The 17,992-nt window shown below is 61.0% G+C and overlaps 2 protein-coding genes across 9 annotated transcripts in view; one reads left to right on the top strand and one right to left on the bottom strand.

Annotated features, from left to right (window-relative positions):
* The first annotated feature begins 1,050 nt into the window (after positions 1 to 1,050).
* Positions 1,051 to 6,225, top strand: LYL1 (LYL1 basic helix-loop-helix family member). Its single transcript, XM_045990012.1, has 4 exons — positions 1,051 to 1,184; positions 2,181 to 2,533; positions 2,617 to 2,708; positions 3,540 to 6,225. The coding sequence occupies exons 2-4, from the start codon at positions 2,202 to 2,204 to the stop codon at positions 3,953 to 3,955; spliced, it is 840 nt and encodes a 279-aa protein (XP_045845968.1). The 5' UTR covers positions 1,051 to 1,184; positions 2,181 to 2,201; the 3' UTR covers positions 3,956 to 6,225.
* Positions 5,850 to 17,992, bottom strand: part of NFIX (nuclear factor I X) — a 97,127-nt gene continuing 84,984 nt past the window's right edge. For 6 of the 8 annotated variants that reach the window (XM_045990009.1, XM_045990011.1, XM_045990010.1 and 3 more), the window contains 3 exons: positions 15,926 to 16,073; positions 13,734 to 13,825; positions 5,850 to 8,745 (listed from right to left, as the gene is read on the bottom strand). In XM_045990009.1, coding sequence (XP_045845965.1) covers positions 8,731 to 8,745; positions 13,734 to 13,825; positions 15,926 to 16,073 — 255 coding nt within the window. In that variant the 3' untranslated portion in view covers positions 5,850 to 8,730. The remainder of the gene's footprint in view (positions 8,746 to 13,733; positions 13,826 to 15,925; positions 16,074 to 17,992) is intronic. The other 2 variants (XM_045990008.1, XM_045990007.1) reach the window with 1 other exon arrangement.

Genomic DNA, 17,992 nt, shown 5'->3' with positions numbered 1-17,992 from the left:
GCAAAAGCCTGACTGGCCCCAGTGGGAGAGCCCTGGAGGAAGGGACGGTCTGCTATGAAGCTATTCCGGGACCCACCGCCTTGGTGAGGCCAGGTGGGTGAGGGGCTCCAACCCCACTCCCAGATACTTGCCCAATGCCTCTTTATCACTGTCCTTCCCTGCACCCCAAAGTGGCCTGTGATGGGGGAGGAGGGCCAGAGTCCACTAGGTTGGGGCTCTGTGCTCCTGTGGCCTAGAGGATCTGCAGCCTGTGGGGACACGCCAGGGACACCTATTGTGAACTTGGCCAGTCCTGGCACCCTAGGAAGTCCCTCCCAGCGGTGGCACTTCTTCTCATCCTCCGGGGCCTGAAAAGGTGGTGTGGGCAGCAGGCCTGGGGGCCCGGGACACTGGCCGCGGCTGGACGCTCAAAGGCAGGCTGGAGGAGCTGCCCTCCCGCCAGTGCCCCCAACCAGGGTGGGGGTGGTGCACAGCCCCGGAGGGGTGGCATAGAAAGAGGAACCAAGCAGGGTGAGGAGAGGAGGAACAGGAGGGGGCCCCGGGTCACGAGGCCCCGGTTCAGCCGGAAGGGGCTCTCCTCCACCCCCATCAGCACGGACACTTGGGCCAGGGCTGTTCAAAGCCGGAGGCAAAACCCGAGTGATACTGGAGGCCGCACCTTCCCTGCCTCGGTTTCCCCTCTGCGTGCAGCCAGTGTACCTCACTCCCAGCTGTGTAGTGGGTCGGGGTCCTCAGAGGCCCCGGGACGGTTCGGTCCCTCGCCGGCCGGGGGGCGGGGCTGTGAAGCCCGCGCTCGGAGATCCCCGCCCGCCGGTTTCCTCCGGGGTCAGCCCGGCTCCTTATCAGGCGCGGCCAGTCGGCCAGGCTCTTATCTGCGCCGGTCCAGCATCCTCCGGCGCGGCCGGGGGTGAGAGGGAGGAAACTGGGACGCCGGGGGCGGGGAGAGGGCGGGCCGGCCGGGAGTTGCTCACTTTCCCTCGAGGGATCCACGTTGCGGCCTTGGGGAGCCCGGGAAGAGGCGCGGCCCCGACGCCGCTGCCGGGAGGGGGCGGCAAGCTCCCAGCGGCCGTGAACGCAGAGGCCGGACCGGATCGGGGCCACGGAGCCTGGCCTGAAACCCAACCGCATCCCGGCCCTGAAGGACAGAGCCAGGGAACTCACCAAACAGCTGGACCAGTGCGGGGGTAAGAGGGGAGTCCGCCTGAAGGTGGGGGATCCTAGGAGTGCCTGTATTCATTTGATCATTGGTTCATTCATTCATTCATTCATTCGTGGGGGCACCTCCTTAGTGGGAGTCCAGGTCAGCTTCCCCAGGGCCTATCTACCTAGGAAGAGGGGGCAGGGGAGCCAGGAGTCCCAGAAGTTGCTGGACACTCCAAGCCATGGGGCCAAACCGTTTAAGCCGGGTTGCAAAGGCGTGGATGGGGATGGAGATAGGAAGTGTGGTGGGGGGGACATCAAGGAGGGCCAGAGAAGGATTGGGACATGACTGTAGGTACTGGGCAGTGGGGTCAGGGTTTGGGGATCCTGGGTCAGCATTTTTGATCACAGCGTCAGCAGTGGGGTTACAGGTCTAGTAAGGGGGACGTTTTCGGTGGGGGTGGGAATCAATGGAGCAATTATGGGGGACTTTCAGGGTGTCACATGGAGGCAGTGAGACACAGGGTGTCATATGAGCCCCCCGGGTCATAGCTGAGTGCCACATGGTCAGCTGAGGCGGGGAATCAGTGAAGGGTCAGAGTCCATTATAGAGGGATTCTAAGGTCACGTGGTATCAATGAGGGTCTCGGGATCAGATCTGATGGTTACAGGGTCATCCTGGGGACACAGGCTCCATCCCAGCTTCCTTCCTCACCCCTCTCTCCAGACTCCAGCCCAGAAGGGATTCTGGAATAAGGGAAATTTGTGCAGAAGCTGGGCAACTGAGGTCCTTGTGGGTCACAAACAGCTCAGAGATGGCCCTGCTGAGCTCAGGGTCGCCCAGAGACCCGCTGGCTACCTCCGGCCCTTGTGTCACATTCCCCTCGCTCGTCCTGGTGGTTTCTGAGCCCACCTGCCTCCACGCATGGAACCGCCACCCTCCCCACCACACTTTCCTGCTCCTTTGAGGGCTCTGTTGGGCTAAGGGATGTGCTGGCATCTGATTCCTCCCTCCCCACTGGCTTCCTTCCCTCCCACAGGTGAGCACCCGCTTGGGGTCCATGTGCCCGCCCCAGGCCCAGGCAGAGGTGGGCCCCACCATGACTGAGAAGGCCGAAATGGTGTGTGCCCCCAGCCCAGCACCCGCTCCGCCCCCCAAGCCTGCCTCGCCTGGGCTGCCGAAGGTGAAAGAGATGGGCCACCAAGGCTCCTCACCCCCCAGGCTGCCCCCTGGCGTGCCGGTGATTAGCTTGGGCCACACCAGGCCCCCCGGGGTAACCATGGCCACCACGGAGCTGAGCGCCCTGCGACCCCCGCTGCTGCAGCTCTCTGCCCTGGGAACTGTCCCACCCCCCTTGGCCCTGCATTATCACCCTGACCCCTTCCTCAACAGGTCAGTGGAGGGCTGGGACCTGGGGGGAATCCAGGGCCAGGGTCCTTGCCCACAAGGCATTAGTGACCCACGACCCCTTACAGCCTCTACATTGGGCCGGCAGGAGCTTTCGGCCTCTTCCCCAGCAGCCGGCTGAAGCGGAGACCGAGCCACTGTGAGCTGGAGCTGGCCGAGGGTGAGTATGACTCTGTGTGCAGAGACAGCCACCTGCCGGGACTCCTGTCTGCCGCAGAGACACACGCAGGACAGCCCACACGGGGCCTCCAGTACAGGGTTACACCCACGTGCAAAACCGCAGACCCGCGGCCAGCGCCACACAACCACCCAACAAGCCACCAAGAGGCATGGCAAAATGCACCATGGCATGGGGGCCACAAGACGACAGCCCCACTAGAAGGCACAGCCACGCAGGAAACAGCCACAGGACAAGAACCACACAAGGAACAGCCACACAACCACAGTCACTTAGGACCGTGGCCCCACAAGAGTCAGCCACAGAACCACAGCCACACGACCACAACCACCAGGCAATGATCAGACACGACCACAGCCATTTAGGTATACCAGGAGCTCTCCCAAGACAGACAGGACCACGCTGGCACCTAGGGGACCTCTTAGACCCACGTGCACCTCCAGCCACATACAGGGGCATGCTCCAGAATGAAGACCACAGGGACAGCTCCCCAGACTGACAGCCACAGGACACATGTCTTTCGGAATCTCAGCTGTTGACAGAAAGGTGTGGACAGAGATACAGAAGGCCTCAGTTGTCTGCAGCGGGGACCTGTGATGTCCTCGTCTAGGCTGCGGGGGTGAGGCGGGCGGTGGGAGCCGAGTTGCTCAGGGGAGATATGCACGGGTCCTGCTTGTGGATCCCTTGGATGGAGGGAGCCCCAGCTCACCGCCTATGTGGAAGTCCCCTCCCGAGGGCTCTGGGTGCCTGAAGCGAGGGCAGGAGGGGGCGCCTCCTGGGCCACGGCACCAACCCAACCCCTCCTGTTCGCAGGGCACCAGCCCCAGAAGGTGGCCAGGCGCGTGTTCACCAACAGCCGGGAGCGCTGGCGGCAGCAGAACGTGAATGGCGCCTTCGCAGAGCTCAGGAAGCTGCTGCCAACGCACCCGCCCGACCGGAAGCTGAGCAAGAATGAGGTGCTCCGCCTGGCCATGAAATACATCGGCTTCCTGGTGCGGCTGCTGCGCGACCAGGCGGCTGCTTTGGCCGCAGGCCCCGCCCCGTCCGGGCCCCGCAAAAGACCCGCGCATCGGGGCCCCAACGATGGCCCCCGCCGCGGGCCTTGTCGCAGGGCCGAGGCCGCGGTGCTCTCGCAGCCCGCGCCCCCGGCCGGCCCGGACGGCAGTCCCGACGGGGCGGCCCGGCCCATCAAGACGGAACGAGCGGCCGTGAGCCCTGAGGTGCGGTGACCTCCGCAGCGTTGCTTCTGAGCCGAGGGTCACCGGGAACTCAGCCCAGGGCTGTCGAGGAAAGGGCGGATGATGCCTTGCGCCTGCTCTGGGGCGAACTCCCCCGAAGAGGGAACAGTGCGGACGTCCCCAACAGGGAAAAGGGTCCCGGGGGTCTGGAAGGGCGACTGTCGCCCCCAGGGGCGCCCCAGCAGACCTTCTTCTTCTTCTTTTATTTTTAATCACCCACCAACTGCTGGAAATAGCCTTTCCCGCGTCTCCCTCCCAGGGACGAGGTGCGGGAACCAACATGGCAGACAGCTCATCGGACTAAAGTGGTGCCTCTTTTTTCCGGGCTGGGGTCACCGAGAGAGGTGGGGAGGGACCGGGGGAGTCTTTGCCCTTCTCACTGGCGCCCCCTCCTGGAGACTCATGGATACACGCTCCTTGAGCGCGTCCGCTGAGGCGCAGAACCGACGCCGCGACCCACCCACCGATCCCGAACCAGTCCCCGGACGAAGGAGTTAGCGAAGGCTCGGGCGCTCTTACTTTTGTTTTTCTTTATTTCTTTATTTCACATACACATTAGCCATTCAATGGAGAAGCCGGAGAGAGTCAGGCAAAGATGGTATAACAGAAGCGCAGTGACGGGGGCGGGGTGGGGCGGGGCGGGGCGGAGAGGGAACATACGGGCTGGCTGCCTACTTGCATTCCGCTAGGACACTGAAAACCCAGAAAACAAAACAGACAGTAAACTACCCTTGTTTCTTATGTATCTCAGTGCAGAGACGGGGGTGGAGGGCAGAGAGAGGGGGAGACCAGGCTGAAGGAGGAGGAGCGGAGGGACAGGGGACGCTAAGGGGGAAGCACACCAAATCCATTAGTACTATATATAGAGATACTCGTATATACTGCGTTTCTTAGCCTAAGAAGAAACTTGTTTGACGGGACGGGCGGCCTTTGCGGTCCGCGATGCTGGTGCTGGTCGGGCGCACGGATCTCCCGGGAGGGGCCGAAGCGGGGCTGGCCCAGGCTGGCTTGGGGGGGAGGGGGGCGCCCCGAGGGTGGGTGGGGGGGAGCAGAGGCGGGGCTGGGGTGCCCCTCGGGCTCTCGATTGGGGGACGAAATTTCTCGTGACTTTATTGCTCCTTTATTTTCTCTCGTGTGGGGGGTCCGTTCAGCACGGTCGGGGTGAGGAAATGGTGGGTCGTCTGAGCCACCCGGCCCCTCTGGGACCCAGAGCGCGGCGTCCGCTCCGCCAGCACGGGGGTGAGAACAAGGCACTAGGTCGGCCGGCCAGCGCGGGGGCGGGTGTGTAAGGCAGTCGACGGGGCTGGTTGCAGGGTGGGGTGGGGCTGTGTGCGGGGCCGTGTGCGTGCGTGCGTGCGGGCGCGGGCCTGGGCGAATCGACCTGTCAGCTTGGCTGGTCCTGTCCTGGAGCTTCGAGCCTTCCTCGTGCTCCCCGGTGGGTGACGGGGGTAGGGGTAGGGGTGGAAGGAGTGATGTTGAGTCGGGGGCGCCGGGGAAAAGGGGGGGGTAACTACCAACTTGCTGAGCGCGCTCCTGATAATGCTGGTGAGGGTCAAGTTGGCGTCTGGCTCAAAGAAGGGCGCTCGGGGCGGAGAGGGAGGGAGGGAGGGGACGTTTGTTCGTTGGCATTGACCTCTGCGGGGGAGGGGCTGGGGACCCCCCCGCCGCGCCCCCGTGCCCGGACGGGGATGAGGCGAGGAGGGGGCGCTGGGCCCTGGGGAGGGGGCGCCCGGGGAGACCCGCGGCCAGAGCAGCCCAGCCGCCGGGCGTATGCCGCTGTCCCGTTCCGTTAAACTCAACAAAGAAGGGATATGCGTGTTCCTAAGTGCAGGGTACTTAACTGATTCATAAACTTACGTATAATAGTTTGTGGGTTTTTTTTTTAAAACGTACTTTATAATGTAAGAAGCACCAGGGTTTTTATGTTGAATTATCTTAAAAATAATTTTCTCTCGTCCTTTTCCTTTTTGATCTTGTGGTGGTTTTTTTTTTTTTTAATGTCCAGGTGTTTGGTTTTTTTTTTTAACTCTATAATGTGAACGTTTCCTTCAGCCCTCCCACCGAAACCGAGAACGAACGACGAAACAAATAAAAACCCCAGATCATCCTCGTCAACGCAGGAAAACGACTAAAAAAAAAAAAAAAAAGAAAACGAACAAAAAAAAAAAAAGAAAGAAAAAACACTCAGCTTTCGTTATCCCCGCGCAGGGCGGGGCAGGCCCAGTTCTTTTAGCGTCCCCAGAGCCGCGAGGACATTACAACAAAAATAGAATTTTTCTTAACAATCTCTTAACATACAAAGATAGGAAAACTCTCTGATGCATTGCACTTGGTTCAATGAAAAAAAAGTTCATTTCCCCCATATATATTTTTTGTGGGTTTTTTTTTTCTCTTCTAACACGTCCCCACATCTCCTGTCGCCCTCGTCGCCCCTCGCCTGCCCCCTCACAACGACACTTGGGAAAGGAGCGGCCCCCACCCCCCTGCCCGCCCGGGCAGCCCCGCCGGGCGCGCTCCCGCCCGGGCCCAGCTGGCCTGCAGCTTCCGACCTCGCCCGGGCGGGCGCCCCGCAGACCCCGGCTCCCGCGGGCCCAGCGCGCCCGCGGCCCCGATTGTCTTCCAGGGAAGGGGCGCGTGCCGCCGGGCAGGGGGTCCCTTCCGCTCCCCTCTCAGCTCTGACCCTGTTTAGCCAACCAAACTGAAAAATCATTGCACTTTGACCGCGCGTCACGCCCGGCCCACCCGGCCCCCCACCCCCACCCCCCGCCCTACTCCCCACGCCCCCCCACCCAGGCTCCCGCGGGATCCCCTGTCCCCTGCTTCTCAGTCCCGGTCTTCCCCACGGGCTGCACGCAGACGGGGGAGGGCCTTCGCTCAACTTCCAACAAAAGCCACTGCCGGGGCCAGCCACCTGGCGGCTTCCGGGTGAGGCGGCACCACTCGCCGGCCCCTTCAGGCCCAGGTCAGGGCCCTCTTCGCCTCCCCAGCCAGCTGCCTCCCCTCCTTCCTTCCCTCCCTCCCTGCTGGGGCCACAGACTCACAAACTGGATTCACAATAAATAAAGCCCACAACCCACCCCTACGGTGCAATGTTGGATTGACTGACTTTCAGAGGATCCTGACCTGTGCTTTGTGTTTTCATACAGTTAAGAAAGAGAGAGAGAGGCACAAGGACTCCAGAAGGGGGCCGAGGAAGGGAGATGCAGGGAGGAGGGAGTAAGGCACAGAAAGACAAGCCAGAGGGGCCAAGTCACACCCTGGAGGGGGGCTGGGCATGCTCTTGCTTCCCTCCCTCCCAGGGGGCTTCGGAAGACCCTCTGGACAGGACCCCAACCATCCCTTGGGGCGGGAGGAAGGGGCTGCAGGGGGAGGGGGGAGAGCTACTTCCTGTGGTGTGTTACCAAATTGTCCCCAAGTTGCTCAAATGGAGGAGTTCCCAGTTGCGACGGCAAAAGACCCAAACAATGAATGCCCCACCCCTAAATAAAGAGTAAAGACATTACAGCTGAAATCCAGAGAGAAGTGGCCAAGAGGCCCATATGGTGGAGAAAGTGGGGTTGGGGGGGACAGAGAAAGCTCCAAAAAAACTTTTGAAAAAGGACAACACCCAACACCCTCCAAAGGAACTGAAAGTCGGCGAGCGGGACGCCTACCTAGCGCAGGTGGGCGGCTTAGCCAGTGGCAGCGGCGGCTGCCTCGTCCTCCTCGCTCGGCTCCGGGGTCCCCTTTCTGCTCCACTCTCCGGCCCCGGCCACAGCAGGGCTGTCTGTGTGAGGGGCAGGGGCAGGGACCGGTGGGGCGGAGCGAGGGCACCTGCATGCGGGGCTGGGGTGTGGGGGCGACCCTGGGGCCCACCTCCCCTCACTCGTGGCGCGGCGAGAGAGTGATTTTTCCCGGCCTGCAGAGGGCGGGAAGAGGGGGCCTGTCCCAGGCTGGGACGGGCTGTCGTAGCATTCCGACTTTTTCCTGTGGACTGTACAGAGGGGTCTGGGGCCCTGAAACTAACCCCGAAGCTCAGGGTGGGGTGACAGGACACCCTCCATTGCAGGAGCAAGAAACTAGCTCCAGGGGTCTCTCCCTGCCCCCCGCCCCAGGGGCTTCTAGCCCAAACGTAGGGCAGGGAGACCAGGAAGGCACCGGCCTCACCTAGTCCAGAGCAGCTGGGGGAAGAAGCCAGAGGCCAAGGCAGTGGGGGCGGGGGGGGGGGGGGGGGGAGTAGACAGGCAGGGAGGGGGCGGAGGCTGGAGGGAGGAACCCTCTGGATCTGCCCCCCATCATTTGTACAAGCTTGTCCTCCGGGCTCCCTAGTGAAGCTCCGGCCCGAGTTGGGGGTGGGGTTCCCCTAAGAAAGGTGAGGGTGGAGGACAGGCCCCTTTAGAACTGTGCTGGTTTCTTTGTTGGGTTGATTTTGTTCCTTCCCCGGAAGGTCGGGGCGGGGTAGGGAGGGGAGAAAGGCAGTTCTGCTGCATCCTTTCTTTCTTTCTGTCCTCTACTTAACAGAGTCCGTTTGCATGTTTCTTTCTGCTTGGCTGCTGGTGCACAGCTCCCCCGAGACCTCTTCCGAGGGCTCTCCGAGAACTGGGCTGCTTCTGGGGGCCTGCAGGGCTCCCCGGGCTGGAGGAGAGAAGGGCTGAGTGGCTGACGACGTCTAATTTTTGCTTTTCGGTGGGGCTGGGCTGGGGGATTTTTCCACGTCTCAAAATTTCTTCTCCCCCCGTTTGAGGAACCTCTTCTTTACATTTTGTCATTTCTTTTTGTCGATCTTATCAGAGGAACCAGGACTGAAATGGGACAAAAAGAGGCCGTTCTGAGAATAGCAGGGCCGAGTCTCTTCTGCACCCACCTGGTCCGCAGACTGCAGGCTGGAGCCCAAGGCCCCTGGAGGGCCCACCTCCAGCAGAGCCAAGGACACCAACACCCCACGAAGAGGTACATCCCCCTTCTGTCAGTACCTCCGATGGGAATCCTGTCGCCCCCAAGAGACCCTGCCCCCCAGTGCTAGGGTCCAGCTGGCCTTCCCGTGGGCACTGTGCCCAGCGGGTGGGACCCCCATGGCTGGAGCTGGCACAGGCACAGACCTGGGATCTGGCCATGTTTCCAATTGTTGAGGTTTTTGTATGGGTCCTGCAGGGTGGGGAGGATGCCAGGCTGGAGCTTTTGTCCCCAGAGGGGTTTTGGGAGTGGGGTGGGGGTGGCTCAGCTTCTTGCTGAGTTTTCTTTCTGTCTCTTTGGATTAAAAGCAGAAATTCCCGTCTGTACTCCCCAGCCAAGGTCCCACAGGCTGAAAGGCTGGGGGTGGGGGGGACAGCACATGGCTTCAGTCCCTAGCAGTCCCTGGCCTGGGGGAGGGGCCCCATAGCCCACTGTGCTTGATCCTCTACCCTCCAGGCACCTGGCGCAGGGGGAAGGACCCGAGTCTCCCTGGGGCGGGAGGTGCTTCCCTCAGGGTGCCAGCAGGGGGAGCCGCCTCCCCACAAAACCAGTCTTGGTGGCTCCTCATCACAAAATACACCTGACCCGGAGGCTGGGCGGCCTGGCAATGCCCTCCATCAAAGGCTTAGGCCCCACCTTGTGGCCAAGGGGCAGCGGGGGAGGGGAGAGAAGGGAGCTTTTCTCCTCTCCGGCCTACAGGACCTGCGCAGACCTACTACTACCCTTGAGGCCAGAAAGGGGTCCCTGAAAATGTATTTCAGGGCACCTCCCAGGCTCTGGGTCACAGATCTGAAACGCTAAGCAGAGCTAGCCACAGAGCTGGCACTGGGTAGTAGCCCATCCTATCCTTGCTCCAAGCCCACACAGAGCCCGGTGGGGAGAGTGGGGCTGGCCTGCCGGAGGCGAGGTCTGCCCGCACTGCCCAGCCAGGACTTGGACACGGGACGGTTCCAAGTCGATGTTCCTACCCGCCACATGTGGCATGCTCTCAGGGAGCCCAGGGCCAAGGCTGCCACGCCGGAGTGAGGGCCCCGGGGCGGCGAGATGGGCCAGCTTTTCAAAAGAAGCCAGAAGTCCTGGGGCACCTGGGTGGCTCAGCGGGTTAAAGCCTCTGCCTTCGGCTCAGGTCATGATCCCAGGGTCCTGGGATCGAGCTCCGCGTCGGGCTCTCTGCTTAGCTGGGAGCCTGCTTCCTCCCCTCTCTCTCTCTCTCTGCCTCTCTGCCTACTTGTAATCTCTATCTGTCAAATAAATAAATCTTTAAAAAAAAAAAAAAAAAAAGAAGCCAGAAGTCCTGACGGCATTGCGTGTGAAAGCTGTCGGTGTTTAAACCCACTTGTTCAAGCCGCACGGATTATGCCCGCTGGCTGGACCCGCCCCTCAGGCTCTGGTCTGGGACCACCACGGGCCACCTTCTATTGAGGGATGAACACATGGAGTTGCAGTGTTAAAAAGGGCCTGGAACGTGCTTGCTTCGGCAGCACATATACTAAAAAAAAAAAGGGCCTGGAAGGGGCGCCTGGGTGGCTCAGTGGATTAAGCCTCTGCCTTCGGCTCAGGTCATGATCTCAGGGTCCTCGGATCGAGCCCCTCATCGGGTTCTCTGCTCTGCAGCGAGCCTGCTTCCTCCTCTCTCTCTGCCTGCCTCTCTACCTACTTGTGATCTCTCTCTCTCTGTCAAATAAATAAATAAAATCTTTAAAAAAAAATAAAAAGGGCCTGGAAGATTACCTAGAACCATCTCCAACAATGGAAACATTCCCTGTTTGCGCTATCCAGTGTGGTAGCCACGAGCCACATGTGGCGTCTCAGCAAGTGAAATGCGGCTGCTGTCACTGAGGACTAAAGTTTTCTCCAGTTGGTTATTTACATTTTTTTTTTTTTAATTAGAGATAGAGCGTGCGCACAGGCAGGGGGAGAGGCAGAGGGAGAGGGAGAAGCAGACTCCCGCCTCCCGCCCCCGCTGAGCAGGGAGCCTGATGTGAGACTCGATCCTAGGAACCTGGGATCACCACCTGAGCCTAAGGCAGATGCTAAATGGCTGAGCCACCCAGGTGCCCCTCTAGTTAGTTATTTAATTTGAACTTCAACAGCCACACATGGCCAGCACCTGCCCCACTGGACGGTGCAGATGGAGGGCATTTAGAAGAATGGGGGCTTGCGGTTGTTACGACTGGGTGCTGCTGGCATTTACTGGGTGGACAGAGATGCCCAACTTCCTGCCATGTGCTGGCCCACGCCCAGAGACCTGCCCTCCCGTGGCGGAGCTCCTGGAGGAACTGCCCAAGGTCCAAGCCCATCAACTAACTACAGGTCTTTAAAGGGAGGCTCACGGGATACCTGGCACTGCACGGGGGAAACCCAGGCCGAAGGCACCCCGAGTTCGGCGGGAGCTGAGTCAGCAGCCAGCCCCTAGGCTTCCAGTCCTGGCCTGAGGAGAAGGGAGCCGCCTGGGAGAGCCCCTATCCCTGCAGTCTAAGACCTCCATGTTCTCTGGGACCCCCTTCCCAAGGGGAGACAACACAGGAACCCTTAGAGCGCCACCGTGTAAGACTGGCCCGCCCCTTCCCTGTAAGGGAAAGGAGGCAGATGACAACGGGGACATGGAGAGCCCGCTTGGCCCCTCTTTGTCGGACCAGACCAAGGTGCCAGGCTGGTTCCCTTGGAGCTGCGCAGGAGGAGGAAAACCACCAGTGTTCAGGTTGGGAAGCCCCCCGCCCCGCAGACCAGGAAGACCCCGGTTCAAGGCCGGAGTTACAGACAAAGGTGGTTCCAGGATAGCTCCCCAGCGCCTCCCCACAGGTCCCAGGAAGGGGGCGGGGGGGGCATCTGCTGCCAAGCACAAAGTGGCTTTTTCTGCTCACCCTTTCTGCTTCCTGAGCCAGGTCCAAAATTGATTAAAACTAAGTAAAAAGCGCTGCCCAGGGAATGACAAAATTGCTAAAATTCTCTTTTCTTCCCTCATTCTATTGTTCTCACTCCATCTGGTGCTCCAGAGATCAGCTAAAGTCACTGGTTACTGTGGAAACCACCCCCCACTGTACCCCCTGCGCGGGCTGCAGCCGCCTGCCTGCCCCCAGGCCCAAGGGCTCTCGGCTGTGTGGGCCTTGTCCGGCTCCAGTCTCCCCCACCGTCACCCCCAGACACACCTGCCTGCTGGGGCCCGGGGCTCAGGCTGCTTTACAAAACAAGGGGGAGAAAAACTGTTTCCCAAACTTGCCTCAAAGTCTGCCTTGGCCCCAAAGTCTAAGCAAAGTGAGCAGAGAAAGTGAAGGGAAAGCACACGGAGGCAGGCGGAAACAGGGTGAGCAGGGAGGACTCACGGCAGTGGTCCCCAAGAGGCAGTGGTCCCCAAGAGCGAGCAAGCAAAGGGGAGCTTGGAGCTACAGGCGCTGGGGCAGAGGGAGGGAGGGAGGGAGGGGCGGGTGGGAGCGATGGAGCCCTGCCGCCTGGTGCCAGCCCAGAGCCAGGAGGGGAGGCCCGCCCGCTGTCCCTTCCTCTGGCACCCCCTCCCGCCCTCTGCCAGCAGGGCTCTCTCGGCCTCCCTGGCACAGAGCAGCAGAGGGGGCTGGCTCCAGCCCCTGCTCGGAGCCATTGTTTTTCTTCTCAACACCCCCAAGTTCAAGTTCATCTGGGTGTTACATCATGTCTGGTTGCTCCTGGAAACCAGACGGGTCAGACGTGACTCTGGGGAAAGGGGGTGGGAAGCTGGAGGGGGTTGAAGTTCCCCTCCCCTCCCCTCCTTGCCACTAGGGAGCTCTGAAGTTTGAAGTTTGACAAAGTTTTTTGGCTTCTTCTTTTTTTTTTTTTTTGAGGGAGGGAAAGGAAAAGGGAAAAAAAAAAACAAAACCTCAAACCACACACACAAAACTTCCATCCACCGACTTTCTCTGGACTCAGGCCTCAGAGCAGTAAGGGAGCAGGAGCAGCAAGGGGCGGCCCTGCGGCTCTGGGCCGGGGTGGATTTCCTGGGCCGGAGAAAGCCTCCAGGCCTCGGGCTCACAGCGTGGTGTTTTGGTAAAATGTGCAAAAGAGAAAGAGTATTGGCATGTATCTTTCCGAAAAGCCTGGGGCATTGTAAAACCGGCTTCCACCCTGCTCCTGAGGTGGGTCCTCCCGGCACCCCAAGGCCTGGGGGCTCTGTGGGCTAGTCGCAGCCTCTGGGGGACAGGCACAGGGAGGAGGGGGCCCACGTGCGTGCGAGAGCACAGATGCCTGTACAAAACCAGATCCAGGGCATTCCAGCGGGAGGGCTGGAGTTTTCCTTGTGAGAACCGGGGACAGGCGGGAGCTGGACTGGAGGTTCCAACAGCCCGGCCTCCCCTCTCACGGGATTCAAGGGGACCTGAGGGAGGGGCCTCCAGGGTGGCAACAGGCCCTGTCCTACCCTGGGTGCCAGAGTCTCTGGGCAATCAGCCCACCGGGACGGCTCTGTCCCTCCTCCACCCCTTGCCCAGCCCACCCAAAGCCAAGGAAGAAGGGAGGGCTGGGGGCCAGGGCTTCCAGCTGGAGAGGGAGGAGAGCAACAGGCAGACGCTGTCCTCTTCCTAACGGGGCCTCGGGCTACCACCAGGCCTGGCCCAGAGCGCCTCTAGCCTCAGGTCTTTGGCCGCCTTCCCCAGGGCCGGGGCTGTCAGAGCTAATTATCCAATTAGCTGATTAGCCAGGGGACCTGGGGGCTGCCTGGGGAGGCAGGCTCAGCTGGGCCCTCCAGCCCTGCCCTAGCGCCTTCTCCCAGACTGGCCTCAAGGAGCCGGCGTCTTCCCTCACGCCCATGACGCCCCCGCCCCGCCTCTGACCCCTGTGCCCACCCCCACACGGCGGTGGGGCCTCCTACCTGAGACTGCTGTGGGATGTTCAGAAAGTTGCCGTCCCGGGGTCCGATGCTGACAAACCGGTTGGCAGAGGAGGCGCCTGTCGTTGCGAATGCTGTGGGGGGCAGGGAAGAGAGGGAGAGACCCCGTGAGGCCTTGGGGCCTGCCCGGGCACTGCCCTTCGGGGCTGCTGAGAGAGGGAGAGACTGGATTAGACCGTGCTGCCAGGGCTTGGGCTGGCAGTGGGAAGGACAGGCCAGAGGGGGTCCCATCACTCGCTCACTGACCAGGAGCACACACTGTCCCCCACCCCTAGTATTCCACCTCAGCCAGAAGTCCTCTCTCCGGGCCCAGGGTATGGGAGGGGCCCTGGAGGCTTTAGCTGAGGTCCCATAGACCCTGTCGTGTCCCCAAAGCAGGCACTGAGCAGGACTGAGGCTAGCTCTCGTTGAAGCAAGGCACCCGTGCTTTCCCACGGACTCTCTTGGGTCTTGGGAAGCGGGAGCCTGGGAGGGCGGGACGCTGGGGACTCAGCCGGACCGGCCCCACCCTGCTCAGGGAAGGCCGGCTCAGCCAGGCCTCCTCTCCGACCAGGGCAGCCAGGCCGGTGCTGCATCACAGAACCACGCTGGGCAGTCCCAAGGATGGGGCTGATGGCTCAGGGAACTTGCAGGGGTCCAGTGGAGGGCTGAGTGGGGTGGGACAGGGGCAGAGAGAGGAGCTGGCTGCCAGCTTGGACCCAGCAGGCGTCCTCCTCCTCCTCTGATGCATGAGCCAGAGCCTGGGGTCCCGCGGTCCCCAGGGCCTGACACAGGCCAAAGCATAGGAGGAGGAGGCTAGAGGGCCTGGCAGAGTCCCAGGGCTTGGGTGCCCACGAGCAGTTTTGGAGCCTGAGGGGCAAACGGGCAGCCCAACACCCCTGAGCTCTTCTCAGGTTTTCTGGCTGGAACCCTATGGGAGGGAATGGGTTGTGCACCCCCAGCAGGGTGGACGTCCCCAGAAGGAACAAGAGTGTCACAGGCTGCCAGGGACTCCCCCGCCACACACACCCTCTACCAGATACACCCCAGGGACTGCATGCTCACCAGATACTGTCCAGGGCCCCCCCGCCCCGCCAGCCTGCCGCCTGGCACCTCCTCCCCCACCCTGCCCTCCTCCAATGACCATGACCATGACTTCGTGTCTTATGGCGGATGCAGATGGGAAGATGGTATGAAGAGGATGGAGAGGGGAAAAGAACTCAAACCATGAGAAAGAAGGCAACAGAGAGCGCGAGACGGAGGAAAGTGAGATGGGCCGCCCCTCCCACTGCGGACCAGGCAGTCCTGGCCTGGGGTCCGCCGGCCCCCAGAGCGCCCGAAGCGCTGCCCACCCTCTGCCCGCAGACGGCACACCGCCCACCCTCCACCTCTCCTGTCCTTCACACGTCGGGTCTACCTTGGGCCTCTCAACTCAGATTTTTCTTTTTCCTTTAACAAAATTTGTCATTGGTTAAAAGAGAGAGAGAGGAAGAGAAAGAGATGAAGTAAGCCGAGGCCCAGAGCCCTCCCTTGTCCTTGGAACAGTCAACCTGGGAAAGGGAGAGGGATGGGAGGAGGGAAAAAAAAAAGAAAAAAAAAAAAAGAGGAACAACGAGAAACCAAATGTGAGATTGAAGGGGAGGAGGTCAGGGGCCGGCCTGCTGTACAGTTAGAGGCCCAAGGGCCCCGGAATGGAGGTGAGGGGGCAAGGCCAAAAGGGATGGTGGTGGCGTCACCTTGTGGTCACATTTAATTTTTTTTGGTGTAGCGGGGCACAACGAAACAACAAAAATCAAAAAACAAAAAAACGAAAAATGAAAAAAAACAGCAATCAGGCATGAAGATGGCATGGCTGCGCCTCCCCGCCCCCCTCCCACCCTGGCCAGCACCCCTGGCCTGCGTGCCCCACTGTGCTCCCCCTCCCGCCCCCGGGAGGGGCCTGGGCCTGGGGCCCCCCGGCTAGGAGCCGCGGGTGGGCAGGGGGGGCTCGTGGGGTGCTGGCTGGTGCAACTGAGGCCCCGGAGGCCGTGACTGGGGGCTCAGCTCTGCTCTTGTCCGGGTGGGAGGCTCCATGGCGCTCTGGGTTGGGGGGCTCTGGCGGTGGGTGGGGCAGGGGTTTTTCTTTTTGCCGTGGAGACTGTTTGGATGGGCCAGGGATGCTGGGCGTTGTGGTTTCGGTTTCATCGTCCACTTACAAGGTGATGGAGGAGTCAAGGCGGCGCCGTCTGGGGCAGAGCTGGTGGATTTGGAATCAGGCATAGGAAGGGGCACAGGTCTGGCCACTGGAGGCGGCGGCGGTAGCAAAAATGACCCCGGGACTTTGCCCTGGCCGCTACCGTTGGGCTGCGAACAACATAAATAGAGTGACGCATGAAGGCACATCCCACACAGACACACGCTCCCCTGCGCGGCCACGCCAGCTCGCTCCTGAGAGCGGGCGCTCCCGGTGGAAGATGCAGGACGGGGTCGTCTCCTCCGGGGCACGGGGTGGGTGAGGGTGTGAGGCTTCTATTTGGTCTCTCAGGTGTTTCTCTCTTTTTTTTTTTTTTTTTTTTTTTTTTTGTGGTCCTCTTTTGAAGTTGTGGGAGGGACGAAAGGGGGTGTCCGACGAGTGGTTTGTTATTTCTTAGGGAACATGTTTTAGGTACCAAAACATGCCACCTCGCCACCTAAGCAGCTGCCCCTAGCACGCTCGTGCTCTTGGAAGACCTGCCTCAGCAGGTAAGATGCGCCAGCTCACCCCCCACCGTCCCCCGAAAACACACGCAGGCCTCCCCTCTGCGGGCCCCCGGGGTGGGGCTGGCCGACCCAGCCAAGGACCACAGGCCCTCGGGCGTCTACCCCACATCACAGCCCGGGGAGACGCCGCGTGCTGGGGGTCTTGCCCTGGACTCCGGCAGCCTGAGGATCGTGGGGTGCCGGCCCATTTCCTACAGAACGGCCCAAGAGGAAAATCCGTCGCTGCCAGCCCCAGTCCCCACGAGGCTCTTGGAGAGGACTGCCCTGTACAGGGCCCTCAGACGCCTGGGAACCCGGCCGCCAGCTCCATTGCTTGGCTCTGTTCCCTCTTCTGCCTCAAACTTGAATCTCCTCCCTAAGCCCCGTGTATGCCTTGTGTGCATCAACCTTTGGGGTTTGGGGACGGAGGCCCCACAGGGAGGGACAGAGGTCCCTGGCCTCTTGCAGGCACAGCTTCCTGGAGCTCTGGGCAGCGCTCTCGATGACCACCTGCAGCCTGGGCTCGGGAGGAAGGGGGGCTAGAGCTCTGAGTCCTAAACGGTCCCCTCTCTTGAGGGGCAGAGCTCTGCCCCCCCAGCCACCCAGGTGCAAGGCTCAAGGAGGCCCCTGTGCGGCCCCTTCTGTTGGTGGACAAACTCCACGGAGTCCACTCCCTTGATGTCTCCAGCCGACCCAACCTCTATCCTCACTGATTCCACTGGAATAGGACCACGAGACTCCCAAGGAGTCTCCCCTGTGCTAACAGTGTCCTCTAAGGACACTCAGCGTCTTGGCGCCTGGCTCCGTACCACGTACTTTACTCAGGTGGTGGCCGATGCTCCCCTACCCCACCCCCCGTGAGGCAGCAGTTTTCGCCTGGGTCAGGGGTGACAGGGTGGATTCTGCCCCAGCAGGGGGCATTAACAATGTCTGGAGACATGTTGGGTAGCACCACTTCTGGGGGTGCTGCTGGCATCTGGGGTGGGGCGGAGTCCGGGGATGCTGCTAGACACCCCACAAGGCACGAGATGGCCCCCGGGATAAAGGCCCAACAATCCAAACGTTACTAGTGCCGTGGCGGGGAAACCCTGATTCAAGGGAAACTTGATTCTCCCCCTTGCACAACTGAGGCTCTGCAGCTGAGTGGTTTATCCAAAGTCACCCAGCTGTGACTGGTGAGGCCCGAAGTTCACAACCATGTCTCTCTCACTCCAGGGATGCTGGGGATTTTTTCCAGCAGGCTCATCCCACCCCTCACCCCGAAATCCAAAAGCACTCAGGCTACTCCCCTCCCCTCCCACAGAAGTGACTGCGTGTCACATCAAATACGAGCCCCCTGGCTGGGCATTCAAGGCCCCTGTGGTGGAGCCCAGATGGGGTCTTCCACCATTACATGCCTCTACGTTCCCCTCCTCCCAAGCACTTCCCATTGCAAACAAACTGGGGTTTCCAGAACATAGCCTAAGCAGTTGGGGGCTGCACCCGTGCTCACTGCAGAACGCTCTGTCTACAACACCCCTTTCCACACCCTTTAAGTCCAGCTC

The sequence above is a fragment of the Meles meles genome, chromosome 20, assembly GCF_922984935.1.
Source record: "Meles meles chromosome 20, mMelMel3.1 paternal haplotype, whole genome shotgun sequence".
Classification (NCBI taxonomy): domain Eukaryota; kingdom Metazoa; phylum Chordata; class Mammalia; order Carnivora; family Mustelidae; genus Meles; species Meles meles.
The sequence above is the reverse complement of the archived record's forward strand: the minus strand, read 5'-3'. Positions and strand labels throughout refer to the sequence as shown.

Bases quoted from the DNA above. Each gene is read 5' to 3' on its own strand.
- LYL1 (XM_045990012.1), top strand. From the start codon at position 2,202: ATGTGCCCGCCCCAGGCCCAGGCAGAGGTGGGCCCCACCATGACTGAG. The intron at 2,534-2,616 runs GTCAGTGGAGGG...GACCCCTTACAG, and splicing joins CCTGACCCCTTCCTCAACAG to CCTCTACATTGGGCCGGCAG. The intron at 2,709-3,539 runs GTGAGTATGACT...TCCTGTTCGCAG, and splicing joins TGAGCTGGAGCTGGCCGAGG to GGCACCAGCCCCAGAAGGTG.